Source organism: Euprymna scolopes, chromosome 10, assembly GCF_053919585.1.
Source record: "Euprymna scolopes isolate OS-2025 chromosome 10, ASM5391958v1, whole genome shotgun sequence".
In the NCBI taxonomy this organism is placed as follows: domain Eukaryota; kingdom Metazoa; phylum Mollusca; class Cephalopoda; order Sepiida; family Sepiolidae; genus Euprymna; species Euprymna scolopes.
Genome location: NC_136491.1, coordinates 92,919,208 through 92,942,893, shown reverse-complemented (window position 1 = coordinate 92,942,893; position 23,686 = coordinate 92,919,208). Strand labels below are relative to the sequence as shown.

General features: G+C 29.2%; 1 protein-coding gene and 1 long non-coding RNA gene across 3 annotated transcripts in view; one reads left to right on the top strand and one right to left on the bottom strand.

The window, feature by feature from the left end:
• The window catches only part of LOC145286136 (uncharacterized), a 539,596-nt gene that overhangs the window by 372,906 nt on the left and 143,004 nt on the right, over positions 1–23,686 (bottom strand). Inside the window, exons 18-20 of one of the 2 annotated variants that reach the window (XM_080134856.1) lie at positions 23,438–23,530; positions 10,861–11,200; positions 3,450–3,575 (exon numbers count right to left, since the gene is read on the bottom strand). In XM_080134856.1, the coding sequence (XP_079990982.1) occupies positions 3,450–3,575; positions 10,861–11,200; positions 23,438–23,530 (559 nt within the window). The remainder of the gene's footprint in view (positions 1–3,449; positions 3,576–10,860; positions 11,201–23,437; positions 23,531–23,686) is intronic. The other variant, XM_080134858.1, reaches the window with a different exon arrangement.
• On the top strand, positions 13,213–18,930 carry LOC145286140 (uncharacterized). Its single transcript, XR_013869112.1, has 2 exons — positions 13,213–13,351; positions 18,550–18,930. It is a non-coding gene; the product is annotated as an uncharacterized LOC145286140 (long non-coding RNA).

Sequence of the window (23,686 nt, the reverse complement as noted above, 5' to 3'; positions counted from 1 at the left end):
CCTTTTATATTGCAGCAGTAATCTGCCAACAAGCCAGGATTCCATTGCCCTTTAAAACATTTCTTCATCGCTGAAACATCCTGGTGGAATCTTTCACCATGTTCATCACTCACATTACTAAGATTCTTTGGAAAATTCTCGAAAGGGACAATTTTGCAAAAAACTACCTAATGTGACAAAAAGGCCAGAAATGAATTTTCCATGCCGTTACGCATATCAAAATGGCCACTGATATTCTGTACATTTTGACTGTTGCACAGTATTATTAATGAAAATAGTTTTCAAAATAAATTGCAAGTTTTACTTAAATGATTAACAGAAGCTTTTGCATCGTAGTAGGGGAGGTAACTGTTGTTTGTCTTATTCTAATTCTTGATAACTTTTTGCTTAGGCCAATTCCAGAAAAATTTGGAAATTAACTTTGAAATACTTTGAATTGAAGGATTTTTTTTTTTTTTTTTCAAGTATTAAATGCAGGTTGATAGATTTTCTTTAGGTGCATGGACTTCTGTCAGGTTTGCAATTGTGTTCCTTGCAGAGAGAAATGCAAATGATACCCAAACAAGTGACAGATTCTTATGGGAGTATAAATATCAAAAGACTTTATCCGTACAGAACGGTAACTTTTTTTTTTCAGATGCCAACATACCGCTGTACAGTTTACTTTTATTTATATATTATTGGGCATATGAAAGAGCTTCATATAAAATTGTGAGGCTTGAATGTAATATGATGTCACAAGACACTATCATAGATTGGTGCATGTCCATGTGTAAATTGTGTGAAGAGTACAAACACCAACTAATTAGCGGTGAAGGTTGCACTACAGAGATAGAAGAAAGTATTCTATAAAAAGACAACACTGGATGTGTGCGATGGAAGTTATGGGTTTTTGGTGGCTATGAAAACATCACAAAATTAGTTTTTTTTTGTTACCATTCCTCTAGAGATTCCACTAATAAAACGTTTTGTGAAACCAGGGACAACAATAGTCTCTGTTGCTGGAAGGCATAACAATCTGAGTTAATCACCATTCTCATTTTGTGGATTCTATCACAAACCTATTCAGTGAATGTGGCTTGAAGCAAAGAAACAGAACAAGGCCGAATGTGGTACTCTCACGCAAATGATGGACTCATATCTAGCTGAGTTTATGTGGTGACAAAAATTCAGCAATAGCCCACTTGAGAGCATCTTCAGTTCAAAGTACTTTATCCAGTTAAAAAAAAGACAAAACAATTTGAACAGTTACCTCAAAAATGTATTTATGTTCACTTTATTTTATGTTTATTCTAAAAGTTATTTTTATATTAAAAAAATTAAAAAAAAAAAAAGGAAAAAGATCAAAATATGCAAATGTTCATTTTGTTATTACGTTTTTATTTTAATAAATTGTTATTAATATTCCAAACTATGAGTTACTTCCCTTGTGTTTACAGTGCATGTCGAAAACATATGGTCAATCACTGCATCATGAAATCATGAAAATAGGTGTTTTATATAATAATGCAGTAATATTTAACTATTTGTGACATGGCAATTAAGTAGATAACGTTGCTTTTAGTTGAAACTGACATAAAAAAGTAAATATATACCACCGTTTTTAAATGAAAATTCAATTTAACTTGATTTTCATTCTAATTCTGAAGAAGTGCTGAAACATGATTATTTACGACACATTTAAATATATTTTAAACCATTCTACAACATCTTCACACTTATTAACCTTCCCCACACATTTACTTACTAGCAAGAAGACTCAATGTTGCTTGGAATTAAATGAGAATTATGTATTTCATCACTATGCTCATAACACCATATAACTTTATTTTTACTACTCTTTTCTTGTTTTATTCCCTAATTGAATCAGATGAAGTAGAAATGTTAGAAACCTTTCTGAACTAGTGTTTCGCGTCTATGATTTAAATTTCATTAAAATGAGATATACACACTTGAAATTTTAAAGGGATTCTGATTCAGCACATAATGGATAATGTAGAAATTTTGGGACTTCTATTGTCTTCACTGGTGAATTTTATAATATAAATTTCATTTAAACAGGATATATTAGAAGATTTTTAGAGGTGAACATGGAGATTCGGGAACACTTCCATTGTTTTTCTCCTGAAAAATTTTACCGAAAATGTACTTCTAGATTTTATATAAATTATCTAACTATTCGTACTATAGAAAACACAGACACTGAGTTTTATATACATTTTAAACAATTTTTTAAATTTTCATTGAAATTGCAACATTAGAACTGCAGAGTCTAAGATCATAAACACACTTATATATACATATATATGATTGCTATTTCATGTTAGTTTTAGCATATTTCATTTAATACATCAAATAAATTTAAAACTAATATAAATCTTTTTTAAATATCACAATATAGCAAAAAATGCACAATATAAAGTTTTATATGCACGATTTGAAAATCGTGCTATAGCAAACCCATGAAAAATTAAATATGAAAGATTCCCAATCGTTCCCTAATTATAACATGATGGATGACATGGTAGATTATATTAAAATATTTTCTAAATAGGTGGATATAATAAAGTACCTCAATCTTGAAAACAAAAACATAAGCTTTATATATTTATTTCCGTATAATATCATATGCAAATGTTTAAAAATATATAACATTCTTAAAATTATTAATGTTAGACAGACTGAAACTTCATTAAAATAGAAACTCTTTGCTTTATGATACAAGCAATATCATCTCAAGCAAGAAAATTAAAAAAAATTTTATAAGTATAACAAATATCTAATATTAATGAACACACACACTCCAGCAACAATCATGAAGGGAAAAAATTCTGCTTGAGTGTTCAGACTAATATTTATATACAAGCATAAGATTACATTAGTAATTTAATTTTTTATATAAATTATCATTTCTTATTACCTAAAGAAAACAAACACTCAGCATTGATTTTATTTAGAGTTGAGGATTTATTTCTGAATTCATTTTAGATAGTGGGAACGCCTGATTTGTTACTTTCTTTCTCGCTTCCCCTTGCTAGTTGAGATGGTCTTATACAGAGGTTACAATAAGATATGCATTTTAATTGCTAACTTTAGCATGACTGGATAGAGACACAAAGAAACATTGGTCTTTATTATAGCATTAAAGATATAACAGGAATATATTTTTCTTTAACAAATTTATGGAATCATTACATCTACTGCTTATTCATATATCACTTTTAAAAAATAAAGACACAAACCAAGTAAAACCTAAAAAACAATTACAAGAGAAACATTAAATACATTTTTTAAATTAAATATGAAACTGAATAAAAAGGGGCGTAACTCTTACATATAATATAACATACAAAATATATTATACAGTATTGCAGTTTATTTTAACTTGTGATTGTAGAATATAAAGTATAGCTTATCGTTAGAAATAGAAGACAACAAATGCAACTAACCTCGCGTAATTTTGAGAGTTGTGAAATACTGTCAGGAGGCCAAGCAGACATATCACATGTGATTGTATCTTTTTCAGTCGTTTCAAGAATTAACTGATTTTTATTTGTAGCCATATCTCCAGGAACCTGCAAAGCATAATCAATAAGGTACAATCAATTCAGAGAAACAGACACAAAAAAAAAAAAAAATTAATGAATACAAATTCTATTACCTGAAAAAATTAATATTTTGTATATGTAATTATGTTTAGTTTTAAAAAAGTAGTTAGTTCTTATCAAAGAGTCTGACATTAATTTTTATTTGAGTTTAAAGTTTTTGTTTTAATATAAGATTTCAGTGATTTTATGTCACTTTGGGTAAATTTTGTTAGATGCTACATGAAAGGAAGCCTATCGTTTATCTTCTATTGTCAATGTGTTTATTTATTCATCAATCATATAGAAGATAGTAACTTTTAGACCCACATAAATAGAAATAATCTTATCTTGTAGATGATATCATATGATGCAAGATTATGTATCCTTTTTTTCATTTTTATCTTGTCAGATGCTTCAGGTTAGACATTTTCTGAATGACATCCAACTTTTCATATCTGCTGCCATTTTGTTTGTGCCCCCCCTACACACACACACACACTCTGGATTAGGTCAATCATCAACTGATTCTTTGCATATTTAAGTGGCTTAACATGTAGCTTTTCCAAATCAATGACCACATGAAAAAGTTGTTTTTTATGGTGACTAATTTTAATTAGCTCTTAAAAGCTTTCCATCATTGAACTTGGTACATAACAGTTAAGATATGGCAAAGCTGTCATCTTTCAGTTGCTTAGCAACTTTGTAGATGGCTTTAAGGAGGCTTTCAGCCTTAAAACATAGCATCATATCCACACACCAAGTTCTCCAGCAAGATCTATTGTCGGATAGTATCACAAGCATTAGGAGACATCACTCTATACTTGTTTTCATCAATTACTAAGCCTGTTCTCTTCATGATTTCAGATGCTACGATCATCTTCAGTTCAGTTTCATTGGTTGAATTCCGCTTTGTTATTTTTTTGTTTTTTGCAGTTTCTAATCCTTAATCCTTTTGTCTCTAAGAAATTTTCTATTAGTTTTGTTACCTACAATTGTTGTCAGCTAGTCTGCACTGAACAATACAAGATTTACCTATTATAACTTTGTAGTTAGTTGCTCTCAATCTGACATTGGCTCAATTTTAATTTTTGCCTCTCCACTCTTGTATGTCACTAATTTTTCAAGAGGATATTGTAAATTGTCAAATCATGATTGAGACATCAGTCTATCCAGGAAATATTCGGCATGCTGTTGGTTGGTCTATTCTTCTAGTTTTCTGCAATGGAAGGTCTTCATATATTTTTGCTGTCTCTTCTGGGCTATTTCCATTGCAAATTTGTTTGTCTCATTTGTAAGACAGTCTTGTCCAAAATGTCTGCTAAGTTTTGTGATGAAGGTAGTTCTACTGGCTCTTGTTTCTTGGTATTCATATACCATCTTAACGTTTGGATTGTAGGAGCTCATCAGATATTACCCCATGCCCACAATAGTAGCTCTGTGTTGGTGGTCAACTTCTTAGAAACCCATACCACCTGCTCCTCTGGGCAAATACAGCCTTGGTAGACACTGGTTTCTGTATATTACTCTGTACAGTGTCAAGAGTTTTCTTGTTTTAGTGTCTAACTTGTTAATGTCCTTTTGTGGCCAGTCAATAATAACAAAGCTGTATATTACGACTGGTATGATAAACTGGTTACATGGTATTCATATTCCACGAGTAATATTTTTTCTCTCATTCTACTATGTTGAATTGGGTCATTTTCTTCTATGCTGAAGTATTTATACTGTTCTTGTTCTTCTATACACTCGTCAAGCTGTATGTTTTCCATTTGGATCTTCATTCCAGCTCTTAGGAAGCACTTAGCACATTTGTCAACACCAAATTTCATTCCAATAGCTTCAGATATGTACAATCTGTAAGAGTCGACTTAAGTCAACATTTGAATTGGCATACAGCTTGAGGTCTTTTTTTTTTTTTTTTTTCACATAGGCATAACCACTTATCAAGGCCCAGAGACCACTCGAGGATAAAGGTTAAGAGTGTACAGTAGTCAATTAAACAATATAGTAATCGTCAATAATGAAAATTCAGTAAATTTGTTAACTTAAGTGGAATGGCTCATCAAGAACTTAGGTGGTTGACTATTTTGTTTGAGCCTTGTTGGCAACCCTGGTCCAGGTTTTAGGCACAATGTCTTTTATTTAGTTTACTTAGCAGATCTATTACCTAGCAAAAGCGCAAAGGAGTTAAACTATCTTCTACGAAAATTCCTCTCCAGATCTTCATGTCAGGAATTGTTATTCTCCTATTACTGTGATTTCATGTTAGTGCTGTTTACAGCAGCTTTATGTGTACAGCCATGGTTTTCTTGATTGTGGGATGGATCTTATATAAATCAAAGCATCCCTGTGTATTCATGCGTGGGGCACACTATCATATGCCTTTTGATAATCAATCAAAGCCGTTTAGATTCCTCTGCCTCTTCCTCCAGTTTTTAAGGATGGTTTTTATTAATCAACAATTGGTCCTTGGTGCCTAAGCATCCTGCTTGTTGTTCTTTCAGGTATATCCCAAAAACGAAGGTGTTCATAGATGCAGTTTTCAACTGGGTGAGTGAAGAACTTGTAGGTCATTGTGAAACAGCAGATGGGTCTATATTTACTAAGATGTTGTCTCGCTCAATTTGGGTATGAGAATGATATCACCTTTTAATAGCCATGCTGGTATGGCCTCCTCACCCCTTAATAGTCTATGTTATTTCTTGCGAGTAACAAATGTTAATGTTGTGGTGCCTACAGTTCGATAACTTCCGTTGATTTTCTTTTCACGATTCATCTGTTGAAAGTTTCAAGCCTTATTTTTCTTCTGATCACCCACCCACCCCGAAATTCTTAATACGCTCTCTTTTTGCGAGGTAATGAAGACCTTTTCATGTTGAATTTTCCTTCAAGATTTTGTTAGGTGCTTAGTTTTATGCCTTTCAACATACTCATTACCCAACCATGGTGTGGCAACGAGGACACCGTCACTGTAAGACAACATATCCATAAGTGATTTTTAATCCATAAATAAAATATAGTTATCCAATGACGGTTGTTCTATCATTTCATGACTAATCAGTATACTTGGACATAACAAGCACATCAACTTTGAAATTCAAAATTTGGACAACAGACCACTTTCAAATGTGATCAACCGTGCTAGGTGTCTTACCACATGAACTAAAGATTCTACGATGTATAGTGGAGGAAATTATGTTTCTTAAATGATTTTTTTTTTTTCATTTGTTTACAAATTTTACAAGACTGGTATATACAAATGTCGTTCTATGAAGTAAGGCCTCTTTTTTTTTTATTCTTTTTTTTTTTTTTTAACTAAAAAAGTTGAAGAGCTATGGAGACAGAAATGATATCATTAAAATGAGCAACCTTTTGTGTTCCAGAATTTATTCTACATAGTCACCACCATTCTCAATGCACTTTTTCCTGGAATTCAATGACATCTCTGCTTCTGACACACATTCATGACAGAGCTTACCTTCTTAGAGTCTAACACTGTCAAGATCTACAACAGAGAGATGAAATGCTAGGTCATGAATGCATAAGTTTAGTCATCATAACAATGCAATTTGCAATCCCTTCTGATCGATTAGAGTGGAATAGAAAATGGGAGGCATTACTTTTGGAACACCCCTTGTATATAGTTAGGAAATATATATATATGTATTTCCTAACTATATATATATATATTTGTACACTATTTGTAATATTGAGCATCCCCAATCATATTAGGAATTTCTGATATCAGATACAATCTCTCCTGCTACCCTTGATATAAGTTTTGTCATTGTTCCTACAATTATTAATATTATAGTGATTTTCTTCACATTCCATATTCGTTTTATTTCTCGAGACAGTTCCATGTTTTTGCTTTGTTTTCTGTCGCCTTTGGTCTCAACTCTGATCTACTGGATAGTAAAATCTATAATCCAGCAATTTTTGCCTTTCTATTGATTATTATTGCATTAGATCTCCTTGCTTTGATGGAGTTGTTTGTACCTCTCTGTCTCAAAGTATTTTGCGATTTTCTTTTCCAATACTCTCTCTGGTTTGTGTTTATACCATTTGTATACATGTTTGCATAATTCCCAATAACTGCTTTTCCCATATAGTCATCTATTTTTGTTTTGTATTCTTTTAGGGCTTGTTTGCTGCATTCATTTACATAGTTTACCATTTCATATCTTTGCTTACAGAATCTACATTTACTGCTTTCCTGATCATTCTTTGCAGCTGTTAGCAGCAATTGTCTTTATTCGCGTATCCTTTTCATAGCTATGTCCAAGTGTTTTCATACAATCTTATGGACCATCCATAGAGCTGTTTCTCCAATCTTATTGTTACCAGCTTGAATGCTTCCTGTACTGTTACTTTTTGTGTTGCCTTTTCTGCAATGACCAATCTGTGTTCTGGGTTATGTATTAATTAAAATCATTTTTTGTGTCATGCACAGTCTTCTAGATTCATAAATCCTTTTTCTCTTCTATTTTACATAGAAATGGTCAGAATTATTTTCTGGGTGTAATGCATTGTTCACAGTCATTAGTTTCATAGACTTTTGGATCAGATGCTAGTGGTTTTTAGCTAGCCTATGAATAGTCCGGAATATCTTACTAGGGACATTTCCCAGATATAAATTTGGTTTCTAAGAGGGTTTTTTTTGTCTTTAGGTATTTTTTTTATTTCTGTTGATTTGATAATGCCTACTTTCCAAACTCACAGATATGGTGTTCACAAAATTCCCACATCTGCTTTTGGTTGGGTAGTTACAGGTCTTCTGGTGCCTTATTTTTCTTTTTCACCTCTTGTAGTACACTTTTCTATTCAAATGTTCTGGTGAAAGAAGCTGATTGTTTATCAGCTTTTCCAGTTCCTTTTTTTTTTTTTTTTTTTTCTAATAGCTTCAGGTTGTTCATATACACAAGGTAGTTTATTCTTTCTTCTGTGTCTGAACTTATAGCCACCATTACACTTCGTATGTTGTTAAGTAGCATCATGGCCATGATAAACAATAGGCAAAAATATCTCTCAGTATTCTTATCTCAGTCAAGTGTTACCCTTCAGCTGTCAGTTTCAGCCTCCATTGTTTTTTTTTTTATAAGATTGATAATTTTTATATATTCTTAAGCATTTAATTATCCATGTTTGTCAGATTCTATTGTATGCTTTTTTTGTAGTCAATCTATGCCATGACTAGGCACTTTTTTCTGTTTTTATTTTTGTATCTTATGCAAGTTATTTGATCCATGTATAATGAGTCATGTGTCCATTTTGTCATTTTCTGGCATCCTTTCTGTTCCTTGAGTTAATGGCTATTATTATATAGAAATTTTATTCTTTATTTTTCTTATGGAAAAGAATTTTCAATCTGACTTAGATGTTTGTCATATGTACAGATAGGTATCCAAATAAATAAAGATGCTGAGAAAAAGTGAATCTTTCTCTTGAGGCATTTAAAAATATTAGAGTGGTTGAGTCAACAGAGTGAAGAGCAACAAGAGAAATACATAGGTGATTAAGAAATTTTAGTTAATTATCAATTACAGCTAATTAGAACAAAATCTCTTTTCTAATATAACTCAATCCCATGATATATAATTTTGATTGTATTTTGTATTATTAAAGTACTTTAGAAAAAAAACCTTAGGGAAATAAATGTTAACTCACATTTAGTAATACTAAGCTTGTCATATTAATTAAGGTTTATGCAATAGTTAGCATCAATCAACATATATAAAACTTCAATATCACAAACTATTCAGAAATTTATTATATACATTGAATAAAATTTAGAATTCTATTAATTAAATTTAAAAAAAAAAAATTAAGACCAAATGACCTTTATATGCAAAATACTGGAATAAATTATTTTCGTTAAAATAATAACTGAGAAAGGTTTTCAAATTAACAAAATCAAAAATGGATTTTAGAAATAAAAATTTTGATTTGATTTTACATTTTTTTTTTTTTTTTTTAACGTTTTTATTTTGTTCTATACATATTTTCTGATACATTCAAACCGAGAAATCTTTTTAAGATTCTAATCATCCCTTTAAGTGCATTTATATGTATCTCTCTTACATTTGGTTCATCAGAAATATTTGTCAGATAGTTTTTGAAATTCTTTTTCATAAGTCCGGTTGCTCCTATACTGGTATGATGGAGATCTTCCTAAGGATTTAATTTGTTTTCATGTCATACACAAGACCTTAGTATTTTACCTTTTTTCCCCTCTCAGCTCTGTTTAACCCAGCATCATTATGGACACTAACTTTTAAGGTTACTTTTTTCTCCTTGTCACATTATCAAGATCATATATGTCAAGGGAAATAACTTTACACTTCAAGTTAACAAAAAACTTAATGATAGTCAAAACTTCTACATAATAGTTTTTCTGAAATAAGTTCTTCCCCACGCCATGTTTCATACTTTTATTTTTGAAACAATATGGTTTTATTGGAATATATATATATATATATATATATATATATATATATATATATATATATATATATGTGTGTGTGTGTGTGTGTCATTTTATGTGTATAAGCAATATTAATTTTTGCTATAGATAGAATTAGCAATCAACAAAAAAAAAAAAAAAAGTTTTACGATAGCTAATATAGTTCAGTATATTAGTTTAGACAGTTGTCAACACATGCTTGATTTTATGTTTATTTACTCGAAACCCACACATTTCTTCCAGGTGGCAGGTTAAATTTATAAGGGGAAAAAAAAACATTTTTCTGGGTCAGTTTAAGATCACAATAAACCTTTGATTTTTCAGTATTTTTTGTAACCTCTGGTCGGTTTCATGTTAAAATGTGTTCATTTTCTTAAAAAAAAAAAAAAAAAAAGTATTCTTTTCAGCTAAGACATATCAACTTATCTGTTATTGTGATTTCATACATTTAGATGTGCACATAAGCGGAAAAGGAAAAAGCTTAATATACAAAGGATTGTTATTATTGAAGTAAATAAATTTGTTTCTTTATCTGCTGGAATGAAAAATAACTTTTTATTTTATTAGGCTAGTGATTTTATATAGCATTTTAGATTTTAAAACTAGAAACACACACAGTAAAAGTTTAAACTTATTTCGAATTTGACAATAATTAAGAAATACGATTTAAAAGTTAAATAATATAGAAAAGTAGAAATATCAAATTACAATTATCTTAACATGAAAAATAATTCTAAAAAAAAAATAAATAAATAAATAAAATAAATACAGATAAAAAAAAATAAAAACAATAAATCTTTAATAGTTCACCTTCGTTGATGTATTTGTAGCTTCCTTTTGCTTTTGTAAACTGAACAACTTTTCTTTGTTCGCTGCAAGTTTTAACATTTTAGAATCTGACTTTTCATCGCTTGTCAAGTTTTCTTTGGTTGCATCTGATGTGTGCGTACTCATCCTATGAGTCTGTGATTCGATTTGGTGAGGTGAAGATGGTTGAGGTGAATTAGAACTTGACATTGTTACTGCTGCTGAAGCTGTTGCCTTTGAAGGTGACACTTCATTTGTGCAAGTTGATTGAACCCCTTCAGTAGAAGAATTAAATCTTTGGCTACTCTCACGGATACACGATTTCTTCGGAACATCAGAAGCACTGTTAAAAGAAAAACGTTCGATTTGAAAATCACAACACCCTTGATAATTAATGGAAAAGAAATGACAAAGTATTTTTTAAAATTTTATATCATGAAAAATATTTTGTAAACTATTAAGATATTTCACACAGGGATTAAACACTGATATTTGAAAAACTAGTTTACAGATAAATATTTTGTCAAGGAAACTTAAATTTGTTTTGTTTTTCCTCCCCCTTTCCTTTCTTTTAACTATAGCGTTAGTTCCTCTTTTTATCAAATTATTAGTGAACTTTGAAAAACAAATAAATTTAATTATCATAGTAGTGTTTAGTTATTAAATTATCAAGTGAACAAAATTGTTATAAAACTAATTTTATTAAAGTAATTTCTTTAGCTTTATAAAATTATTTCAATCATTGAGAATTTGGTAAAAATTGTAAAATCAAAAATAATTTTTAATTCATTCGACAGTTTAAATGCTTTGAAATTCCTCAAATTTCGAAGAATACGAAATTTTTTTTTTTTTATATATAAACAAAAGATTAAAATAGCTGACATGTTTACAAAGAAGTAGAAATGTATTCTGGTCGATTTAATTTCTAAATATAATTTTTTTTTTAAATAGGATTTTTAAAATTAACTTTTTCCTTGCTAGTGCATCTTTACTAATCTTCTATGTCAAACAAAGCAGAGTGTAATTCAGAGTCGCATTTAAGTTTAAAATCTGACTATAAAACTAAAATTTACTGACAATTGTTTATTTGTATGAAAAAAAAAAAAAAAGAAAGATATTGACAATTAGTCTTTTTTTACAAAAACAAAGCAAATATTTTACATTGTTTTAAAAAAATTCAGATTTTATTTTAAAGAGGTCAAAATTTTTTTTTTATTTTTAGTCGGAAGAAAAAAGTTCTATATTTGTAATTCAACTTATGTATATATTTTTTTCTTTATTCATATTAAAAGTCAACTTATAGGTTTTTTTAGATTAAAATACCACAAATAAAAAATTCAGAAATTCTACAATAATATGTGCACTTCCCATCAAACTTAACGTGTTTGTTTTCATATAACTATGTGACTTACACATTGAATTATTTGTTACTATTTACTTAATATTTATTTAAATAAAAAATGCAATACCATATAACTAATTTTTTTAAAATTAGCAAATTAAATTCACCTGAATGCATTTCTGATATTTTTTAAAGATTGTAATCTTTTGTTAAAAGTTGAAAAAAGAAAGGAATGAATTCCTTTGTGAACCTTTAAAATCTGAAAGGAACCAATAAGCATTTAATCTGTAAAATAGAAATTCATTTATGGGTTTAAATTTTTTTAGTAAATCCTTATGTATTGAAAAATTCCAAAGCTATTTATATACAATAATTTTTTGATTAAAACATCATTACCTTAAAATTACTTATAGATTTATAACAATTTGGTTCAATTAAAAATGTCATGACCAAATCATACCATAACTTAATTCTCAAAACCATATTTAAAAATGATTTTGTATAAAGCAAGAAAAGGCATTGTTAAAAAAAAAAAAAAAAAAAAATTCTTGACCAACACCGGGTAGGTACAGCTAAGTATGTAATAAACTGAAAGAATCCTTGCTTTCAAAATAAGAATTCAACAATAGAATATGGAGTTTAGATGAATTATAATAAACAAAATCCATGTTAATAAGTAAATAAAATGACATAACTAATATATTTTACAAGTTATAAGATTAATCCGTTTTGTAAATTTGTTTCTATTAGCAAATCTTTATTTTATCCTGTTTTTAAGTTATATAATGAACCATCTTTTTTTAATCAATTTGCATTATTAAAGATTGATAGTCTGCAAAAAGAATGTAATTAGATTGTAAAGATTAATATAAAGTTGGAATCTATGCAATTCATTTTTTTTTTTTTTTTTTGATAAATCAAATGATCTATCAAAAATATTTCCTCAACTACATTTGCTAACCAACTGCTTAGTCTATTGAGCAAAATTGATATAAAAAGCAACGTGCATAAATTTGAAAGCAGGTCAAGTAGACATCCACAAGAGAACAATTATGGGAAAATATGAACAGGTATTGATGGTGATGAATTGCTTTATGAAAAAGCAAGTGACATTTTTTTTCATTTAATAAAATTATGCCAGAATGTCGTCAGGTGAGTTCTTCAAACTAAATTTTGTTTAAAAAATTGTTCTTAGAAACATTGTTTTTCATATTTGAAATTATTTTAAGGAATACAAGCCATTAACAAAGTAACCTTTTTTTTTTTCTTGAAATCCAAATTTTCTGGAAAAAATTCTCCAGAGATAAAAATAGTTTTTTTTTCTATTACTATTTTGTTGTCCACAAAATTTTAATAGTTCTGGTCTTTTTTTCATTTCTTAAACATTTGAATATGACGGTTCACTATATAATTAGAAATAAATACACATTGTTTTCATATTAAAATTATTTTAAGCAATTTCAGGAACATTTTGTTTTAAACAAAATTTTTGGATTGGTTGAGTTTGGTTGTTTTGTTTTACAGCATATCAACCCTTTTCGGGTTATTTAATGCCGAATCCAGTTATTTTGTAGAAGGTTTTCATTCTTCAAGCTCTTTGTAGCTTCAATCGATAGTTTGCAATGTTTGGTTTGGTTGTCTTATAATGAATTTTAACGTTTTTGTTCCCTTCCCTACATATCATGAATGAGTTTTGCAAATGGAGAGGGAAAAGGGTTACAGTATTGTTTTGTTCATTTTAAGTTAAGAAACTAGTCAGGAAGTGAGGGAGAAAGAAAAAGAGGAAATGGAAAGAAGGAAAAGTGGGAAATGGTGGGTTGTTTTTGGTTTTGTCAAAAGTACAAAAACAAAAAGCATCAATGTTAGGCGCATTTCGTCTCAGGAAGCCAATATCTTCAGACAACCTGATCTGGTAGCACCAGCAAATTTTTGGAAAAGTTTGAGATATCAAAAAATGATGTGGGACTAAAATTTTACATCGCTGTCCATAGTATTATTTCTATATTCTTTTTATAATGTTATAAGTATCATACTGTTCACGTGTGTCATAAGAACTGAATAGTTGTTTTTATAAGTGAATCTGAACCAAAGACTATAAATTATTGTTGAGAAAAAAAAGATTTAAAAACAGTCAAAAATAGGTTGCTGATAAATGGTCTTCTCACGATTGCTTACAGTATCTATAAATATGAATTATATTTTAAAATGTCATATTTAAAACAATTAGAACTGAATAACTGAATGCAATTCAGGTTTTCTGACTAAAAGTAAATGGTAAAATAGAAGAACCGTTCTTTCACTTGACATTAATGATTAAATACTAAACAGAAACAAATTTATATATATATATATATATATATATATATATATAACTGAATAAAATATTTTAATTTTGCAAATAAGTTTTTAAAAAATGTTTTAAAAAATAAATTTCTTCCATATTTTTTTAAGTAAATAATTCCTTGATTTTTTTTTGTGTAAAAGAAAAAATAATGAAAGTTAACTAAGCGTTACAAAAAGTTTTCATGAAAGTTGGTTCTTTTATGTTAATGAATCTCATCTTCAAAGTTGATAATGTGATCGTTAAAAAAAAAAAAAAAACAAGTACCTATTCTGTGAGAAATGTTACATTTTTTTTTTTAAATAAAATATTAAAAAGCAAAATGGCAAACAATCGACCACAATAAAATGTATTTCTCTTTAAATATTACAGTAATCTAAATTATATTCATTGCAATGATCGATTATTGTTTCTATACATCAAACATTTACAAACAATTCTCAATTTTTTATACAAGTCAGAGTTGTGTTTTCTGCGATATAAGCATTGTTTAAATTTTAAAATAAAATACATATAAAATATGTTTATAAGTCAAATTACAACACAATAGTATGAAAATAAACAAATATTTATTTATGGAGTCCATCTTTGAAATATAAATTTTAAACAAATAAATATTTGTCTATTTTCATAATATTGCATTGTAATTTGGCTTATATATGTATTTTATCTTTATATAATACTTCACATCAACTGCTCATTTTTTTATTTTGGCACTTTACATATCAAAACAGACAATATTACAATTATGGTTCACAGACAGACACAATATTACTATTATGGTTGATGTTACCTAGGATCAAAGTTAAAAATTAGGTAGACTGGAAATGCTTCCTGAGATGTCTAAACGATAAAATATGTTCAAATATGATGCAATATTAACGTGTGTGTTTAGAATTTGTATACAAGAACAGATAAATGGAGCAAAGGCCTGGACACTGAATAAATATGTAGTCTTTACAAGTCTTAGCAGTGACGAAGAAAGATGGCTCACACGCAGTATAGCCTGTTGATCTCTCTTCTACTGAAATAGAAAATACATGGTTCTCCAGAAGTTTTGGGTACGTTTCAAGTCTTTATATCTGCTAGAATATGAATGGTAGAAAGATGAAACGGGTATTATTTTTAGCTATATTCATCAAGTTTTGTTGTAATGCTAATGATTTTTTTCCATACTTTTCAAATCCAGTAATAATGTTCACTCAATCCAAAAAGGCATTTCGCATCCTTAAATTTGCATAAATTAACATTTTACACAAATTTTCCAATAGAGACACCAGAACATAGGTTCATATTAAGATGACATGTTAAATTCATGGAGGATGGGTTTGTGTCCAGCTAACAGTATAGGATGCTCCTAAACTTCAGATATGGTTGAGAGAGTGCAAACTGCCTTAGAGCCGAGTCCCATAAAGAGCCAGTAAAGAACTTCGGCTTCCTACAACAACCAATTCGTATGTCTTAAAACAACTGCACATGACACTTTACAAGTTACAGTCGAACAGTTGCATGACACTGTGCCAAAGACTATAATCTTATATATAAAGTAGGATCAGATTTTCTGTACCTGCAAAAGTGTGTTTCGTCAGTAAGGGCAATTTGCTTTAAAAAAAAAAAAAAAAAATTTTTTAAAATAGATATCCATTTTATATTTAAGTTGTTGCATATTTTGAGGCTCATTAGTCAAATTTACAGAAAGGGAAGAAGAGAATTTACTCTCTCAAGGCAAGTCTTATTTCACATTCATATGCAGCGGGCACCAAATTTGATAAGATACATAACTTGGTATGCACTATTTCTAATTTTATTTTACAAAAAACTCATGCTATCTATAGAATATTTTAACTGACAAAATAGTTCAATTATAGCTTTAAAAAACACAAATAATTAGTCGACAACAATACTATACAAATAGACTAATTCCTTAGAAAACAAATTTGATTATGGCATTACTCTATAGTCTAATGGCCCATATTTAAACAATTTTCCTAGTAGCTTCAGTCTCCGATGTTAACAAATGAACATACATAACTATATTTGATAGTGTTAATGGTATTCATTTTTTTTTAAATCATTAAATCTATAAAACTAATTGTTTCCATTACATATTTTGTAAGATTCTTTTATATACAGGGTGACCAAAAAAAATAGGACATTCAATTGTTTTTCTAAGCATTTTACAGTTAACGGAAAAAAAATGCCAAAGACCCTAGTGTTTTGATGTGATGTTTTGAATATAATAAACTAGTTATGACCAAAGTTTCATTTCATTCAGACAAAACACTAAGAAACGGGGCCTAATTAGAGTTGGGGCCCTTTTTTGGGGGGGTCACCGTGTGTGTGTGTGTGTGTGTGTGTGTGTGTGTGTGTGTGTGTGTGTGTGTGTGTGTGTGTGTGTTTTTTAATTACTTCACATACAGACTTATTGAACTCATTATGTTGCTTTCTCTAGGAATCAATAACTTTTTTTTTAATCTCAAATAGTAATTCTGTTATACCATAATCGATCATGTTAGCCAAATCTACATTTATTATTGAATTCATTAACACTCAAAAGATCACTAAAAAAGTTAGTGGATAGGTAGAAAACAAAGTATATCAGCGAACTATTAAAATATTGTTATGTTACACCGATTTGCCAATGAGATAGACTTTTGAATAGAATGAGAAACCGATCTAATAAAAACATTATTACTTAAAGCATACTGTGTAAATAAACTACAGATGCATATTTTGTTTTTACTTATTGATACAATGATTCAAATGCCCATATTCACAAAGAAAACTTAGTTTAATCCATAGGATCAAGTTTAATGCATGGCCTTGTTTTTCAGTTATGACCACAATAGGAAGGAGGACAGAACTATAAGTTCTTTAATTGTTTAGTGAAGCAAAACATGTAACTTGTGTACAACAGAAAAGTTGAGAATACTACAAACAAGTGTCTAAACAAAGTCAGTAGTATTGAAATTATGTCCATACTGAATACAGCATTTGCTTACAAGGATGGCCTGTTAAGTGCCTATCTTTACATTAGGGTCAGTGTGTAGATATTTCATCCTTAGGAAATGATAAATTGCTATGCATCTTTGATTTCATCACTCACAAAGCCCAGATGAGAAATTTACCTAGCTTAAATGTTTATAACCTTCTGTGTGGATTTTTAAGGGGTTAAACTCACTTTAAATAGGGCAAAGCCTCACTCATTGTTTACTTTTATTTATTTTAAAATGCATTTCATATAAACTCAGTTCATTTCACTAAGATTTGGAACCCCAAGAGGTGACCAGATAGGACTAAAAAGACTTGACCCAAAATTTTAATATTCTTTGCTTACAAAAAAAAAACTGTAAAGTTATTGGGGAGTGGGATACCCACAGACTTGTTTGTTTGGGGATATGTGAGTAATGAGTGGGAATAGAAAACAAAGATGAATAATGAATTAATGAAATGTCATTTTGCCAAGCAATATGAAAATTTGTTAGTCTTAAGATACTGATTACATACACACGATCAGTATATTCAAAAGCTATTGTATTTTGAATATGAATTTGTAGTTGCAATAGATGACCCAACTTTATAAAGATAAAAATTAAATAACATTTTTAAACAGGGTTCGTTTTGGTAAGTGGAATCATAATGAAGTTAATGAAGGGGAGATACTTACCGATTTTGTATTTATTATTATTTTTTTTTTTTTTACTCTTATTTCTCAAAACTTTGAATATATCGCTTTCATATTACAATAATGAGTTCTTTAAATTTTTTTTTTTTTTTTTTTTTTTCCATATTTAAAATAGTTTGAGATTTAGGATCACCGTCTGATGTGAGGTAAACCTTAATACATTGGCACTAAAAATCAGTTTCTTAACCTCTTATCTAATATATAAAGTAAAAATCCCCCCCGTGTCATTAATGAGTATAACTTGATAATAAAATGCTAGATACTACAAAAAAGTTTCATTTTTTTTATGCTCTAACTCCAATATTTATCTCCCTCCCATTGCAGGATGATGTGATACAAATGTCAGAAAGAGGGATTGAAGAGCCAACACCAAGAGCACTCAAGCCCACAAAAAAAAATACCTGGACACCTCTGTTACATTCCTTGGTAGAGGCGCCTCAAGAGATTAGCAATAAACTAAACCCTTCTCAAAAGGAGACAGCAAATCCCGAGAGGGTGGACTTCCTGGAACTACACAAGACCAAAGCCATATCTCGGTGGACAGGAAACAAGCCATCCCAACAATGACCTAGACTGTTGACTTGTGTTGATACTGCTTTCCTCATTTTGTGTTAGAATTAATGAACTCAAACACAGAATTACTTCTACACTGGATAATCTAACCAGAGACATTTTATTAGGCAAGAGATTACCTACTGCCTTAACATGTGCCATGTCACAGGTGATGGACTTGTGAAATTGGTCCAAGAATAAACTTGGAAACTTGAACTTCTATTGAGCTACACATAGTAGTTTTCAAGATAACGGCTTTTAAAATATCAAATTTTGAGTAACGCCCTGTATTTCTCTCAAACTACATAACCTGTAACGTGACAGAACATTTTTTTTTTTTTAAAGTTATTTCCTTAGCAAGATATTTTTATAGAACTGATGCTCTTCTTGACACTAACCCAGTGAGGTACTAGGGACCAGTTCTTTTATCAAGACACCATCTCTAGGTGATTGCCTTCCAAGGCTAAATCACACTCCACATGCTCTCTCTATCTTTCTTGTATGTGTGTGTGTGTGTTTGCTTAAACATAGTATCAAGAATGGATATATGTTAACTTCTTACTCTATAAGAAGCTAAAACTAATCACACACACATACATATTTGTTACACACACACATATATATAATGTAAAAAAAAAGTAAACAGAAAGGAATTTGAGACACCTATTCACAAGACATTTCTGAAATGTGCATGACAACTGAACACATGGAAACAATAAAATGATGATAAATGGAAAATCAATAAAATCTTAATCAAATAAATAAAATAAAATTAACTAGAAAACAGGGGAAAGAACAAGAAAAAAAATGTACATGTAAATGAAAAATTTTATACTAATTGTCTATGTATGTCAAGCAAAGAATATATCAACACAAATCAAAGCATTAGGAGAGAAATATGTGCGAAAAAGAAAGGGTGTGGTAAACTCGGTCCTTTCTTTATTTTCAGTTTTTTCTTATATGGGATAATATTAGTTCATATTTCTTCTGGTTACACTATTTGTGTTTACAAGTTATCCAGTTTTCTTTTATCATCCAGGGTATATTGTCACTGGCCCAAAAATATATTTTGTCTATTTCTTCTTATTCTCTTTATTTTTTTCTTTATTTCATATTTTTTTCATTCGTCTCATAATAAAAAAAAAAAAAAAAGAAAAAAAAAAAAGAAGAAAATTTGCCATTTTCATTCCTCAGCTTATTGTCTGTCTGCTACAGCGTTGGATCAAGGCAGAGATTCTCTGATCTTTTTTCTCTACTTGTCATCTGCCAGCTCTTTTAGCAGTCCCCATTTTCCTTTCTTCTTCATGGCGCCTATTGTATTCCCTGTCTCTCGCCATATAGATTCTCTTTCTTTCTTTACATTTTTGTTTTCACACATGGAATGTATCCTCTCTTTACATTTTTCTTTCTTTTTCTACATTGACGACAAGTTAAAACAAAATAAACATTTTCCACATGGGAAAAATATTTTAATTAAATTTTTTTAACATTCATGATCCAATTTTGGAATCATGTGACTATATATATATATATATATATATATATATATATATATATATATATATATATATATAGTGTTAGGACGATTAATCAGAACCGGGAATTGGAAAAATAAGAACTTTTCAGGGTATCGGAATTGGAAAAATAACTTTTCAGGGTATCAGAATTTGAAAATTCCTGCCTATTTTCTGATTCATTGCTACCCAGGTCTTTAACTTTTCATCAACCCATTTGCACCAGTGCGGAGCTGTTGATGTTTTCTTTTATGTTACAATGTAATTGGACAAATGATGTATTAAGCTAATATGAAATAAACTTGATGAATGGACACAACATGATCAAATTATGTGAAAATGAATGATAGTGGGAAACTGAAACAAAATCTACTTTAAAAAGGTACATTCATTAAATTAGAATACAATGGAGGAATGAATAGAATGCCAAGCATAAGGCAAGCCATATTTCACAAAATGGCTAATGAAATGAAACACATTCACACAAGCATTTCTGAGAAAGCAACCATAATAAACATTAGGCTAGCTAACGAAACATAAATAGCTATTTCTACAAACTCACAAAAATCCATGCAGACATGATGTTCTAATGAAAAGGCATTTTAAAATGAAAAATGTTCTCTTGATAAGTCATGTGAAAGAAGTATAAATGCATGCAATGATTTCTATGCAACATGATATTATAATTGTCTAATATGCATAAACATGACTAGTGCCGATGAGCAGTACTTCATCAATAACTAATGAGACCCCTGCCAGTATTGCCTGGGAAAATTGAGGAAACTAAGGTCCGCAAACCAAAATAAAAATTAAAATAAAAAAAACATTTGTAAACCAGAACTAGGCTTGATATTAAAATGAAAATGACCATTGAATTAGCAAATGATAAAAGTGAATAGTTAGTTAGATGTTCTTTTGCAAGGCAAGCCTTATGACAGTGATTGTATAGACATAATCAGTATATTAGAAAGCTATTGTGAATATAAATTTGGTGATTAAATTTTACTGTTGGTGTGATAAATGGTACAACTTTATCACATTTATCTGAATATTTATACACTAGAATACCAATCTCAAGATGGGCCAAATTACCCAAACTGAACACTTTATTGCCCCACTAGGAAGATTAAAATCAAAATATAATACTACTAAAACTCCTGTTTAAAATCCTTATTCCAATTTTAATCAAAATACATTACACGATTTTGATTCTAGCTCCTGTGTTCCAAAATTTATAATGATCAGTTAATTTGTTTAGGAGTGAATCCTGTACATACATATATAAAGATATATACCTAACTTTATAAAAATAGAAATGACTTTTGAAATTGATTTAAAAAATTAGATCAAAGGAAATATTAATTTGAAAGTAAAAATCTTACAAGATTTCATTTGGCCATGTTAACATTTGTTGCATTCTTATTTGATCTAAGAGAATCGAAGCATAACTACTTATATATAATTACATTTGCGATGTACAACATATCTAAACTTATAGAAAAATCATTTAATCTTCTTATACATTAATAAAATAATACAAGTTGCACTTGTGTAAATTTGAAATTGATGCACCACTTAATTTTTTTCCAAAATAAATTTTTGTCAAAAACTGAAAGTGGTAACATAAGAAATTTTTGAAGTTATAATTTTGGAATTTATTCTTCGATTTATTTTGTTAATGTTGAATTATTTATTCGTTATAATGGAATTTGAATTTCTTTTAGTTAATTTTATGTAAAATAAATGTCAACTATATTTTTTTTTAAGTCTTTAGTCGTATTTAAAAATATTGATAATTCTTTTCAATTATTTTTTTAATTACTAATAATGAGTTTGCATATTTTACTAAAAATATCAAAACTTTCCTTGGCTCTTCTCTTTTTACTGATTTCTTCCTACTTCCTTGCTCCAAGGTGAGTTAGTTACCATAATAAACATACACATTACTAGTGCAGACTATGACAATGGCAAAATTAAGAGCATACATAATCAGAAATAAAGCAAGTTGAAAATATGAAAACACTTTCTGAATAAAACAATCAAAAATATAATTTAAAAATAAATTACTGATGTAAACCTTAAAAAGGTTGTTCCAAATTCAAGAAAAATAAAATTATTAGTTAAAATTATGTAAATCTTTCTAATCTACTCTAAAAATTAAATCAATCAGATTTTCAAATAGCAATCTGTCTGAAATTGCTTTAGCTATTTTTTGCTAGTTTTCCCCATTATGTTAGTGGTATGAATATAATTCATTTAAATTCATTTTTTTTGAACGATAATATTTTGGCTGGGTAGTGTAATGTTAAAGTGGATACATTTTTCTTTACTGCCATAGAGGAGTGTGTTAAAACCCTTATTTTTTTTTTTTTTCTAACAATTTTGTCTTCTGACTATATGATAGCCAATGACATGCATAATTAAAATTTAAAATATTTCTTTCTCACCCAAATAATGTAACATACTTTTCCTTCCACTAAAATGGTAATTTCTATAGTATGCTACAAGATATAAATAATTTTCTATACTGTATTTTTAAAAGGTATAAAGGAGTCTCATTTCTTCATATGAACATTTTGTAATAAAGATATTTGCATTTTTAAAATACGTAGCTACAATTTTTTTTTTTTAACTTGCATTTACATAAAAAATAAATGTTTTAGATACAAAATGGATAAAAATGTATTTAAAATATAAGATATGCTCATTTGTTTTAGCCAATCAATAATGTTAGCAGTAAAATATCACAGCTTAAAAAAGGGGGCTTTAATTAGTCACAACAATTAACCGCATACTTTCATGAATTATAAAGCAAAGTATCAGAGAACATTTTTCATTGTAACTTGAGACACATGAACACCTACACTTGGAATAACACAAAAACATAAGTAAAAACTAATGCAAATGAATAAATGCTGTATATTCCCAACTAATATTGTCCATCCAATACCATACTGAATGAATAGATAAGGCTGAACACTGGAGTGGCCGGTTAACATTTAACACAGGATCATGGATGACAAAACATGATAAAAAAAAGAAAGAAATTCTGAATCAATCAGAGACAAAAATCATCATAAAAACGTAGATGAAGGATAAGACAAGAATAAAGAATGGCCACTTCAGTAACAGGTTTGTCTTACAACCTATTATTCCCTTGGCAGCAGGCAGACTTTCTCCAGCAATCGGCAAAGTAGGTACATATCAAGGGGCTTCTTGATTGTTCGTTGTCAAATGTTCTGTTTAAGGAAGAGATATTTCCAATTATGAACAAAAAGAAGCAAATTATCTGGTTCACTTACGCTCAAAAAAGATAGTCTGATGTAAAATGGAGATTTTCAAAACTATACAATTTTTTTTAATCCTCAATATGTAGAATCTGAAAATCAATGTGG